This window comes from Ananas comosus, linkage group 3 (genome assembly GCF_001540865.1).
Source record: "Ananas comosus cultivar F153 linkage group 3, ASM154086v1, whole genome shotgun sequence".
Taxonomy (NCBI): domain Eukaryota; kingdom Viridiplantae; phylum Streptophyta; class Magnoliopsida; order Poales; family Bromeliaceae; genus Ananas; species Ananas comosus.
In genome coordinates, this window is record NC_033623.1 from 14407286 (window position 1) to 14420423 (window position 13138).

At 44.0% G+C, this 13138-nt stretch overlaps 2 protein-coding genes across 2 annotated transcripts; one reads left to right on the forward strand and one right to left on the reverse strand.

Moving 5' to 3' along the window:
* Positions 1012–3336, forward strand: LOC109707855 (subtilisin-like protease SBT1.8). Its single transcript, XM_020229380.1, has one exon. The coding sequence runs from the start codon at positions 1012–1014 to the stop codon at positions 3334–3336; it is 2325 nt and encodes a 774-aa protein (XP_020084969.1).
* On the reverse strand, positions 4842–7964 carry LOC109707273 (subtilisin-like protease SBT1.8). Its single transcript, XM_020228426.1, has one exon. The coding sequence runs from the start codon at positions 7239–7241 to the stop codon at positions 4890–4892; it is 2352 nt and encodes a 783-aa protein (XP_020084015.1). The 5' UTR covers positions 7242–7964; the 3' UTR covers positions 4842–4889.

Sequence of the window (13138 nt, forward strand, 5' to 3'; positions counted from 1 at the left end):
CTGAAAATGTTTACTTTCACATTAAAAAAAAAAGAAAAAAGAAACAAACATCAGTGAAAAAACCAGTTTTTATTTTTCATCTGTTTATGGCAATTACAAGCATAAGACTTTTTTTTTATTAAACAAGGATATACCCTATTTTAGAGAACGGAGTTGGCGTCGGCTAAAAAAAACCTACTCGCCTAAATCGACGGGTGAAAACGAAAGAAAACAAAATCAAAACAAAAGAAAAGAAAAGAAGATAGAGGCCAAGTGAGCCGAACAAAACTTGAAGAAACTCCAAAAAAAAAAGGAGCAAACACTTAACCGATGCCCAAGTCGCACTCTTCAAGTCAAGTCCCGAGCGACGCATTCCACAATCGGACCGAGCATAAGACTAAAATTAATGGACTCCCTCTCACTCTCACTTGTCATATTCATATTCATTTTCACTATTTTTATTTTACGTCAAATCAAATACTAGAAAAAGTGAGCATTTCTTTTCACGAAAATTACTTTTCTTTTTTTTAAATAGCTTTTAATAATTTTACGTAGGCCCAAACGCGACATAAGCTAATCACAAGCCAAACGAGCCGGTTGTGCGAGCCCAGATCGAGCCAACTCTAGAGCCGAAGCTAGGCCGGCCCATGGGCCCTTGAGGTATGTATTGGAAGATGATCTTAGGACGGCATTTCTTGTTGGCGGCGAAACCAAGCTGCAAACCTCCAAATCGCCTCCTCCCTCGTCACCTTCTCCTCCGCAACATTCCTATCCGACGACCCACAACTCTACAATGGCTCTCCTCCTAGCATATGAAGCTCAAATTTTGAATTTCTTATCATTTTTTAAAAATAAATTATTACCTAGTCTTAAAAATGAGTATTTTTGTTTTTTGTTTTTTGTTTATATATATATATATATATAGCATTGTTCTCCTCGCGCCGGCCTTTTTAAGTTTTTGCCATTTTAAATTAATCCTACCTTTTGTTAATATTCACGCTTCCACAATTTACACCAGTATATAAACAACCCATGCACACACACATCCCCCTCATCATCACCACCTCCTCTTTACGAATCATAATGGAAACGCTCGCTACACCCATTTTTCTCCTTTTATTACTCTCCAGTTCTTACTCACTAAGAGCAGCTGACGCCGCCGCCGACGACGACCGCGATCGGCTGGCGACTTACATAGTCCACGTGCAACCTCCGAAATCCGCCCCGGCGTTCGCCACCGTCGACGAGCAAAAATCATGGTACAAGTCGTTCCTCCCGTCGGGCTCCGCCGACGACCGGCTGGTCCACGCGTACACCACCGTCGTCACCGGCTTCGCCGCCAGGCTCTCCCCGAAAGAGCTTGACGACGCGTCGAAAATGCCCGGCTTTGTCGCGGCCTACCCCGACCAGCTTTACTCGCTCCAGACGACTCACACGCCGGACTTCCTTGGGTTGACGCTGGCAGGAGGGGTGTGGAATGTTTCCGACTTCGGAAAAGGGATCATCATCGGAGTGCTCGATACGGGGGTCTTCCCCGACCATCCTTCGTTCAGCGGCGACGCGATGCCGCCGCCCCCCGCGAAGTGGAAGGGGCGGTGCGAGTTCAATGCTAGCCAGTGCAACAACAAGCTCATCGGCGCCAGGGCTTTCCTCAGCGGAGCGAATGCGATGAAAGGCGCCGGAGTGGGCTCATCCGCTTCCCCGATAGACGAGGTGGGCCACGGGACCCACACCACAAGCACGACAGCCGGAGCGGGGGTGCCAGGCGCGCAAGTGCTCGGGAATGCGAAGGGCTACGCCGTCGGGATGGCGCCCCTCGCGCACGTCGCCATGTACAGGGTGTGCGGCCTCGAAGACTGCGCCAGCTCCGACTTGCTGGCCGGCATGGACGCCGCCGTGGCAGACGGAGCAGACGTCCTATCTCTTTCCATCGGAGGACCGTCTGTGCCCTTCTATGACGACAGCATCGCGCTCGGCGCGTTCGGGGCCATAGAGAAGGGGGTGTTCGTCAGCTGCGCGGCCGGGAACGGGGGCCCGGACCCGAGCTCCCTGTCGAACGAGGCCCCGTGGATCCTCACGGTCGCGGCGAGCACGATGGACAGGAGCATAAGGGCGACGGTACGGCTCGGCAACGGCCTCGAACTCGACGGCGAGTCGACTTTCCAGCCGCAAATGTCGGCCACGACATTCTACCCGCTGGTTTACGCCGGAGACAGCGGCAAGCCGAGTGCTGAGTTCTGTTACAACGGCTCGTTGGACGGGTTCGACGTGAGGGGGAAGATCGTGTTGTGCGAGGTCGGCGACGGCGTCGCGAGGATTGTCAAGGGGGCCGTCGTGCAGAGCGCCGGCGGCGTCGGCATGGTCCTCATGAATGCACCTCCCTACGGATACACCACCCTCGCCGACGCCCACGTCCTTCCAGCATCGCACATCAGTTATGCCGACGGATTGAGCGTGCAATCGTACCTCAACAAATCATCCAGTCCGGTCGCAGCTATCATCTTCAAAGGCACCGTGCTCGGAACTTCCCCAGCTCCCGCGATCGCCGGGTTCTCTTCCCGTGGCCCGAGCCTTGCCAGCCCGGGGATCCTGAAGCCCGACATCGCCGGCCCTGGCGTAAGCGTCCTCGCCGCATGGCCCTTCCCGGTCGGCCCGCCGACCGTGACCTCCCCGGGGCCGCAATTCAACATTATATCCGGCACGTCCATGGCGACGCCGCACCTGAGCGGAATCGCCGCGCTGATAAAATCCGCGCACCCCGACTGGTCGCCAGCCGCAATCAAATCCGCCATCATGACATCCGCCGACGTAGTCGACCGCAGCGGCAACATGATAGTCAACGAGCAGCATGTCTCCGCCGACTTCTTCGCAATCGGCGCCGGCCACGTCAACCCGAACAAGGCGAGCGATCCCGGCCTCGTCTACGACCTTTCCGCAGACGACTACATCCCGTACCTCTGCGGCTTGGGCTACACGAGCGGGCAAGTGACGGTGATCGCCCGCCGGACCATCGACTGCTCGTCGGTGAAGAGCATCGCCGAAAGCCAACTCAACTACCCGTCGATCACGGTCTCCTTGACGCTGACCTCGTCATCCATCGCCGTCCGAAGGACAGTGAGGAACGTCGGGGAGGCGGCGTCGGTGTACGCCGCCGAGGTGGATTTGTCGGATCGATTGCGCGGAATGGTGGTGCCGAGCAAGCTCTACTTTACCGAAGTGAACGAGGAGAAGAGCTTCTTGGTGATCATCTCAAAGAGAGCGAATATTAATAGCGGTGAAGTGTTGCAGGGGTGTTTGAAATGGGTTTCGGAGACGCGCGTGGTGAGGAGTCCGATCTCGGTCTCCTTCATGGACTAAGGAGTTTGGTTCGGAAAAATACTTAAAGCCATTGGTCGGAGAATTTCTGATTGCTCACCGCAAAAGTAACACGAATCTTAAATTCATATGAACGGAAAATAAAATAATCACGTGGGGGGGGAGAACCGTTTGTTTAATTGATCCTAAGTAATTTTGGGTCGTTTAAATCGATTATGTTTCTTAATTAATTTACAAAGTATTGGTTTTAATGGAGATGATTAATGGCTAGAAGTATCCATGATCTAATTTACAGTAAAGTAGGGAGCTGTTTAAAAAGTGTTATTAATTATCACTAAAATACTATAGCCATTTAAAGTTTTAATTGGTATATAATTTTGTTTATTACTTTTTTTACCATTTATTATTTGAAAGAGGCTTATAATTCCTTTCATAAGATCCTTTTTAATTAATCTAAAACTAACAAACTGAATTTGGATGAATTTCCTATTTAGTACTCATGTTGTTGGTTTATAATTTACAGTTTTCTTTTATCTTTTAGTATCATATTATTATTCTTTTTGGAAAAATATATAAAAACTTATTGAACTTTATTTTTTTTGCAAAAAGTTGTCTGAACATTCAATAATGGTAATTAGACATGTTAAAAATTTTATTAAGTAGTTTAATTAATCATTTTTTCAATTACATGTATAAATTGTACAATTATTTTTAAGTAGTTGTTTGTATTGCATATAATTTTTTTAAGTTTCAAGACACAAAATAAATTATATTTGTAACAAATAAAAAAAAATTGAAGTTTATTCAACATATTCTTGGATCATAACACTTAATAAACAAAATTGAAAGAGAAAAATAATTTTTTTTTTACATTTGAAAGTGGTATAGAATTTTGTACATGACAATCAGTTAAAATTACTGTATAATTAATAAATTTATAAAGTTTTAAAAAATTATTAAATTAGTATATAAAATTTACAAAATATAATATTAAAATTGAAAGTTACATATGCCTGTTTTCAAAATAGCTAAAGTTTCCGGAGGTCTACATTTTTTCCTATTATTGTCTAACACCCACAAAATTATTCCCTATGTTCAATTTTTGATGAAACAAGTGCATTAATATTTCAATCTTCAGGCTTCAGGAAGAGAAAGTTAGCTAAAATAAAAATTGGCGCAACGTCTCATCATGTAATCAAAAAAAATTACTGTGAAACCAAACATAGCACATGCCAAATTTCATGCTTGCCAACTAAAAAAGATTGAAAAAATATGAGTATATACCCCATATACTAAGATTTTAAAAATTTATTAAAATTTTAGTTAAAAAAAATTATTAAGATAAGTAAAAATGTTCTAACTATAAAAGATTAGAATATATTATATTTATAGTATAAAATATATATAGTATTACTTAAAATAGTAGTATTACGGATTCAACAGTGGGGAGCTTTAACTTTTTATATTTCAATTATGAGGGAACATCTGAGGAATGGTCCAATTTATATGTAATCGCAGAATTTCGCAATTCCAAGTTTCCAACCATATAAAGAAAAACATTGTATAAGTGCCCATAATTAATTAAGTAATTAATTTTACACCAAGTAAATGGAGATTGGGCTCCTAACAACGTGTTTGTCCGAGACCCACTTCAACTGCCCCTGAACCACGCCGGAAACCCCACCGGTTCTTCTGAAGATGATCCTGAACCTCTTCTTCTGGTTCACCTTACTAAACTGCAGCATCAGCGGCTTCACGCGCACCGACACTCCCTCCGGCACCTCGATCTCTGGCCGATACGTTGCGGGCACCTCCCCGACGTTCGTCACAGTCCGAATGTACCTCACCGATCTCGGCGGCGTCGCCGCAAGCGTCACCGTTATCGACGGGTAGTTGAGCTCCCCTTCTGTGATGTTCTTCACCCCTGCGCAGCTCGCGTGGCTCTGTGGCGCTACGACTGACGTCAATTGAATGTCGGAGTAGCCCAAGCCGCAGAGATAAGAGATGTAGTCCTCCGGCGCAATGTCGTAAACAAGTCCTGGGTTTAAGGCTTTTTGCGGGTCGATGTGTCCGGAGCCGAGCGCAAAGTAGTCCGCTGGAAGGCGCCGCTCGTCCAAGATCGGATTACCGCGGCGGTCCGTCACGTAAGCGGTGGTCATCATGGCCGATTTGATCGCCGCAGGCGACCAGTTCGGGTGAGCGCTCTTTATCAGTGCGGCAACGCCGCTAAGGTGTGGGGCCGACATCGACGTGCCGGAGATCATGTTGAACCTGGTGGTCAGGGTTTTCACAGGCGGGACCGGCCATGCAGCGAGGACACTCACGCCCGGGCCGGTGATGTCGGGCTTTAAAATTCCGGGGCTCTGCTTGTTCGGGCCCCGCGAGGAGAACGAAGTGATCGCCGGAGACCGCGGCGTGCGCATGCGCGTTCCTTTGAAGAGGAACGTTGCCGTCGGGCTCGCGGTGGAGTTTATGTATTCCTTTATCTTGTTGCCGTCGGCGTAGCTGATGTGCGAGGCTGGGAGGACATGGGGGTCGGCCAGGGTGCTGTACCCGTCGTTGGGGCCGTTCATGAGGATCATGCCGGCGCCACCCGCAGCGAGCACGACATTGCCCTTGTCGGTGCGCCCACTGCCGCCGCGCTCGCACAGCACGATCTTCCCGCGGATGTCGACCCCGTCCAACGTGCCGTTCAGACACTGCGACGTCGCATTCGTGCTCCCGCCGATGGCGCCGGCAAAGACTAGAGGGAGCATCGGCTGCCCAAAGTCGCGCGGCTGGTTCAGCGTCTCGCCGTCAAACTCAATTCCATTGCCGAGCTTCACGGTCGACGTTATCTGCCGGTCCATGGTGCTCGCCGCCACCGTCAGTATCCACGGCGCCTCATTCGAGAGCTTTTTCGGGTCAGGCCCAGAGTTACCGCCAGAGCAGCTGACGAAGACACCCTTCTGGATGGCGCCGTAGGCACCTACCGCGGTCAGGTCGTCCCAGAAAGGCAACGACTGGCCGCCAAGGGAGAGTGAAAGAATGTCGGCCCCGTCACAGAGCGCGGCTTCCATTCCACAAGCTATATCCAGCCCACCGCACAGGTCATCCTCACACACCTTATATATTGCTACATGCGCGCGCGGCGCCACACCGGCCGCAATTCCCCGTGCCTGGCCGAACACGTTGGCGTGCCTCACGAAATTGCCCCCGGCAGTGCTCGCCGTGTGGGTGCCGTGCCCGTCAATGTCGAACGGCGCGTCCCTGCTCTGCAGCTTATTCTTGGAGTCAATGAACGAGCGCGCGCCGATGATCTTGTTGTTGCAGGTGGCAGAGCCGTTCTTGAAGTCGCACCGGCCCTTCCACCGCGCGGGCGGCGGCGGCATCCCCGTATCGTCGAACGAAGGGTGGTCGGGAGCAATGCCGGAGTCGAGGACCGCGATGATCACGCCCTCCCCCATGTTTGACGTGTTCCACACGCCGCGGTTGCGGCGGCGGAGGCCCAGGAACTGCGGAGTGTGGGTGGTCATGAGCTGGTACATCCGATCCGGAATGGCAGTTAGGAACCATTCCTTGGTTTTCATTGCCTCCAATTCCTTCTCCGTGAGGCTCGCGCCGAAGCCGGTGGTGATCTCTTGGAAGGAGTAGATAAGCCGGGGATGCAAACCTGGCGCGTCATTGTTGTTGTCATCGACCGACGACAACCCGACGATGGGAACGACGGATGACAATAGAGAACTGTACCAGCCGGCTGGGTCGGCTTCGCCTTCATTGAGCCCTGCCTCCTCCAGCTGCGCTACGCCCTCGGGGCGCCGCACGAGCACAAGGTATCTCTTCAATTCGTCGTCGCCGCCGTCGCGAGTCTCCTGACCCACGACGACAGCGGAGGGAAGGAATGATAGGAAGGAAGAAGAACAGAGGACGAGGAGGAGGAGGAGGAGGGGCACCTTTGGCGAAGCCATTGAAGGGAGGTCACAAGAAATGCTTACGAGAGGGATTATATATAAATATACAGGGCTTAACTAGGGGGAAAATTGGGATTAAAATGGAAGGTTAGAGAGCGGAAGGGGCGGGTTGGGGGAGTGCCTAATTTAGTTGAGTTTGAGATGGAAGATCTAAATATTGTGTGGTTTAAGAATTAAGATGCAAATAGTGATATGGTTTTATAAGTTAACAGTATCAGGCGGAATCTGACGCTGTAATGATCTCGTTTACTGTTTCTGGATCGGTGCGACGGTTGATCGAGGAGATCCCATCTAACAGAGAAGCACAGTTCCTCTTTACGATGTGCGCGTTCAGAGCCATGCGATGAATAATTTGAAGGTTTAATGATGGTGAATTTAATAAAGCAGTTTTGCATTGTAAAAAAGAAAAAAAAAAGAAGAAACACAGAAACGAATAATGTTACAGGACTCTTAAGGATGTATCTGATTATGTAGTTGATTTATAAGTTTTACGCACATTGCATACTAGCATCGTCGGCCAGTTATTAGCAGGTTAACTCGTATTTAGATCTTAGTCGGCTAATGAACTGGGCAAGTTTTCAACTTAGCCTAGTGCACTTATGTTTGGCTCTATAAAAGTCATTCGGCCGACGAATGACGAGACATTTGGCTGAGGGGTGCAATGTGCAATGGCAGAAGCATGTGAGTTTGAATTGCTTCAATTCTGAAGCTTTGAACAGACACAATGCGGTTTATCTCAAGCTTAGTTTGGTATTGAAATCTATCTGACGTTATTAGATAAAATAAAATTATGATAAAAATATATAGGAATATATTTCTGTGTTTTTCGATAGGACCGTAAAAAATATATTATAACCGTCTGCGGAAAGTAATATTATGTACAAAAATAAACAAGATATTTTTTCATCATACTTTCTCGCCGCACGTAACGCAATCTCCCCGCAATCTCAAACGAAGCCCCACTCAATTGCCACAATGCTAGCCCAAACAATTCCTCACTTATCTTAAGCAGTACAATTTAATGAACGGTTGGTCGGGTTCAAGCAAAGTCTCGTTGCCCACGAACTTATCGGGCCTGGTTAAGAACAGGCCTGTAAAACCTTAATGGGCCGCCTCATCTAGTAACATAGCAGTAGTATACTTGTATTTGTTGCCTAGAGACAGACCTATATAGCCTTTGGAAAAAAAGAGAAATCAAAAAAAAAAAAAACTAACAGAAAAGAACAGTAATGTAATATTGGTTGGTTTAAAAGTTTTTTTTTAATTTAAAAATATCAAATCCTGGTGGTCCGGGGACAACGAATTCCAAAGCAACGGTCTTACTAATAGTCAGACCGGTCAACAGTCAACCCCTCTTCTTCTAGTTTTATTGACATTTCGATAATTGTATAAGAACATTTGCATCATCTTCTTTGCAAACATTACGCCCATTAAACTCTAGCATCAATTAAATATGGGCATAAACTCTAGTTACTGATAGTCTCACTAGTCACTAGTCAACTCTAAAGTTGCTTAGTTTATGCTAGTTTTACTGGAAATTTTTCTAACTCAATACTAGGTTTAAGTACATGCTTAAATAATGGTTTATCTTTTAAAGCACTCTAATTATACAAGTAAACTGTGTAAAACATTGGTAATTAAGAAGTTAAATAAGCTTCTGAACACCAAAAACAAAATTCCTTCCTCCTTATTTCCCTTTTTACTGCAGCTTAATTAAAGCTCTAGGGCCGGTGAGTGATAAAAAGATAATTCTTTTTATATATAAATCTATCGAAAAATACTTCTGTTGAAACCTGGCTTGAGCTAAATAAGCCGTAAAAAAATTGACTTGGACAACAACTACAACCTCAACTAGTGTTTGATTCCTCTATTTAATTAATCAGCCAAACCCAAATTTTAGCCTTTTAAATTGGATGCTACTTTAGCTGAACAATCCTTTAATTAATTTCAATGAAGATACGTTTACTTAGGATCGGCAACTATATATTTAAATTCTTCCCCAAAACCAAACTATAGATAACGAATATTGTAAAGCAGAATATATATACGAGCACAAATGCTGAACCAAAGAAACAAGTATGCTATACACAGTTCAATATAAATTATATACACTCACCAATCCCGCACACGTGCAAGCCGCACGTGCCTTCATTCATGAAGCACTTTCACCACCTTCACAAAAATATTCACTAGGCTAATTAAAAGGTCTAGGTCTGAGCCGTCCAATAACACTTTGTAAAATCTCAAATTAAGCTGAGTTCAAAGTGCCACACCACGACTCAGATCCAATCCAATTCTGATAACTTTTGTTTGTCAAACAGACGTTTCAATCCATAAGATTGATCTCAGTTCTTTGGCTTTGGATCGATCCCTGCGGGCGGATGTGGCGGTGCAAACCTGGATGAGAAGTTCCGGCGAATTCGCTCCCCCTCCTCCTCGTCCCCCTCAAATCCCCCATCGTCAAAATTCTGCGCGTAGCTCAGCGGATCGTAGTTTAAGCTCCCCCTCCTTGTATATAACTTATTACCTCTACTGCGTCCGCGCTCGCTCTGAAACCTCTTGAGCCTCCGCCACACCGCCGAGAGCCGGAGGCGGCCCCAGCACGAGAAGATCCCGCGCCGCTGCCGCACCGACTCCTCCCCCTCCTCTTCGTCCAACGCCGGGAGCCTCTCCATGTGTAGTTTTTTTCTTTCTTTCTTTCTTTTTTGATAAAATTGGAGAGTGTGGGATACGAATGATTTGTTAGATAAGCGATTGGTGGGGGGAGTTGGCCACATGAAACCATGTTGGTTGGGACCGAACGGAGGCGCAACGGATGCCGTTCGATTCGGAACGTGCGGATGCGATTGACATGAGGTGATGATCTCTCAATAGTGGTCTGTAGACAGAGCTTGGGTCCTTGCATTTAATTTTGTTATCTTTTTGGATGTGAGGGGCGTATAACGCAATTGGGCACATTCCAGGTTGGAGAAGGGAATCTTATCATACAGGAGGTACAAGAAAAGCTGTCCCACTCGTTGCGGGCCTAGCGTGTGAATTTTTTTTTTTTTTGGTTAGCTTAATTTGGCTTTCACATACATTTGAGTCTAAAGAGTCCAAGTTTATACACTGCTTAAATATGTTAAATATAAAAATATAAAAATACTACTTTTTAATAATTTAAATTTTTAGAGTACAACGATTATTTCATATATTTCACAAAAGATATTAGTTGTGTAACTTAATTATAATTGGATCACTAGCCAGTATATTTAAGCAAAGCTAAGTGAGGAGATTACATACCATATGCGTATGTCACCACTCGTGATTTTGTGCTTTAGTTACTTCTCTTTTGGTATGAGAATCATATATTTGCTATATATATATATATATATATATATATATATATTTTATTTTATTGTTGGAAAATTAGTTCTCTTTCATATCTTAGTCAAATATTTATATAAACAATTTTGTTTGAAGACAACTTAGCACTGTTTTGAAAACGTTGATTAAGAACGAAATAATAAAACTATAGAGAATAAAGGATTAGATGGAGCCTGTGAGTCGAGGCGTGCGATTGCACTGTCTAGAAGCAAGATTGCCCTCCACGTACGAGGCGCCGGCAATCACTCCTAGCGAATACAACGACTTCGCCCCCCGTCGGCACGGCTTCAGGGTGGTTGCAAAGAACGAACCGTCACAGCTTTTAGAGATCCAGCAAACAGTGAAGAAGAAGGAGAAGAGAGAAAAGGGAGGAGCTCGGGTTAGGGTTTCTGTATGTCACTTCTCACCTAACCAGCGCTCACCCCTAGTAAATGAGAGCAAAAGAAGAGTTCCAACGGGAAGACCCCTTCCGCAGGTAGACGTTGGGGCTGGTTGACAGTCCCGAGCGTGCGGACCTTTCGACTGGACACAAATTCGGACCTAATCCAGGTTAAGGTCAAAAATAAAATAATAAAATGAAAAGTGTAACAAAAATAAAGTGAACCGGGTTCACGCGCGCCGCCGCCCGGCCCGGCTCAGCTCGTGCCGTGCGCGCGTGTATTTAGACGAGAGCTCCACTCTCATCACTTCCCAAGTAATAACAATGAGAATAAAGAAGTATATAAACCAAAGCAAGTGAGGGTCTCTTTCCAATGTGGGACTAAACACCACATGAAAAGAGACCAAAGCTTGGGCTCCCAGGCAAGGCCCATTGACAGTGGGCTGCCCACAAAGTCCAAAGATCAAATTTAAGTTTTAATACATATGGGCTTTTAAAGAAGTTTTAAATCACTTGTTTTAAAATCAAAATACCAACATATATATATATATATATATATATAGTTGCATGCATCTGAAATATTTTGGGTTTTTCCAAAAAAATAAAATCTTTGTATGTGTTAGTAAACCACATATAGGTTCGTGCAAATCAACAACTCAGAATGACAGCATTCTATGAACTCAGTAATACTTTTCTTGTTACAATTAATATTGTGAGTTCTTACATATCATTGTAATGTTTTTTGAGAGATAGATAGCATGCTACTCGCTTCGTTTATTTCATTTAGAAATAAACTTAGCTGGAAATGTGAATCAACTTAGGATTCGAACTTGGGTCTCGGATACCAACCATCAAGCCCTTTGCCACTACATACAGTTTCTATAAATATAGCGAATTATAAATGTATGCTTATAAAGTTCAACTTCCTTATATTATTTCTATAAAAATTTTAATATTTTCAAATATGCCAATGTTATTAGAATTTGTTAGAAAATTTTAGTTAACCATAGAAAAACACTTAACCCTGATTAGCCAATAAAATAAATTGATATTTTTATACCTCTGATATTATATCTTATTCTCTCTCCTCTCGAGGCACCGTTTGGATAGGGGATAGGGGATAGGGATAGGGATAGGGATAGGGATAACCCCTTATCCCCCTTTATACCAAAACACTAATTTTTTATTCGAGAATAGTAGTTCTCGGTTACTTATAATAACCGGGTATAACTATCTCCACCAACACCTCCATTTTCTATATAAAACTATCCACTATTTTTCTTATTTCATATTATCTATCCAAACGCTACTTTTCTTATCCCCGAGAACAACCCAATTTTCATCCAAACACTATTTTCTTATCCCCATACTTGTACATATCCCTGTAATAGCTAGTTCTTACTTATACCCGAATCAAACACTACCATTTATAAAAATCCAGCAATGGATTCTCTTTTTCTTCATCTTCGTCTTTCTTTTTCTCCTGCATGCTAGTTTCGAATCCATAACTAAAATTTCTCCATCCCATTCATCCATGACACATGTTATTTCGCCCATTCGAACATGTGTTGCTTCCCCATTTAATTTACTCTATGATTAAATTTTTTTGCTAAAAAAATTTTAGGAGAAAAGAAGTGAGAGAAGAGGTTATAACAATGGTGGATTGAATTTGATTTTAAAGAGAGAAAAGATAACCACTGAAAATTTTTTAGGAAAATATTTCTGCACGATTATAACAGTTGGGCTTTTGAAGGGACATATTTGTGATGATAAAATTGATATTTTACTTATCTGCTGTTAAAAAATAAATAGTTTTCTAATGGTAACAAATCAGACGGACAAGTATGAATATCACTGAACTTTTGCAGGAATAATAATTAAAAATTGAACTTTGTAAGGTTATATTTACAATTCGCTATGTTTAGAGAAAGCTGTATGCAATTAACTTTTTCATAAACTACTAGTATATTAGTTAGCATTTATAGCATTCTTAGTTTGTACATGTATGAACCAGGTAAAATTTTTATGTTCGAAATTTTTGATAGAACTAATATGTAAATTTGAATTAAATTGAAAAAAAATAATTAAATAATGCTAGAATCGAATTCAATACTTCTTATTCTGATATCATATTAAATTTTATTTTATA

Bases quoted from the DNA above. Each gene is read 5' to 3' on its own strand.
- LOC109707855 (XM_020229380.1), top strand. From the start codon at position 1,012: ATGCACACACACATCCCCCTCATCATCACCACCTCCTCTTTACGAATC.
- LOC109707273 (XM_020228426.1), bottom strand. From the start codon at position 7,241: ATGGCTTCGCCAAAGGTGCCCCTCCTCCTCCTCCTCCTCGTCCTCTGT.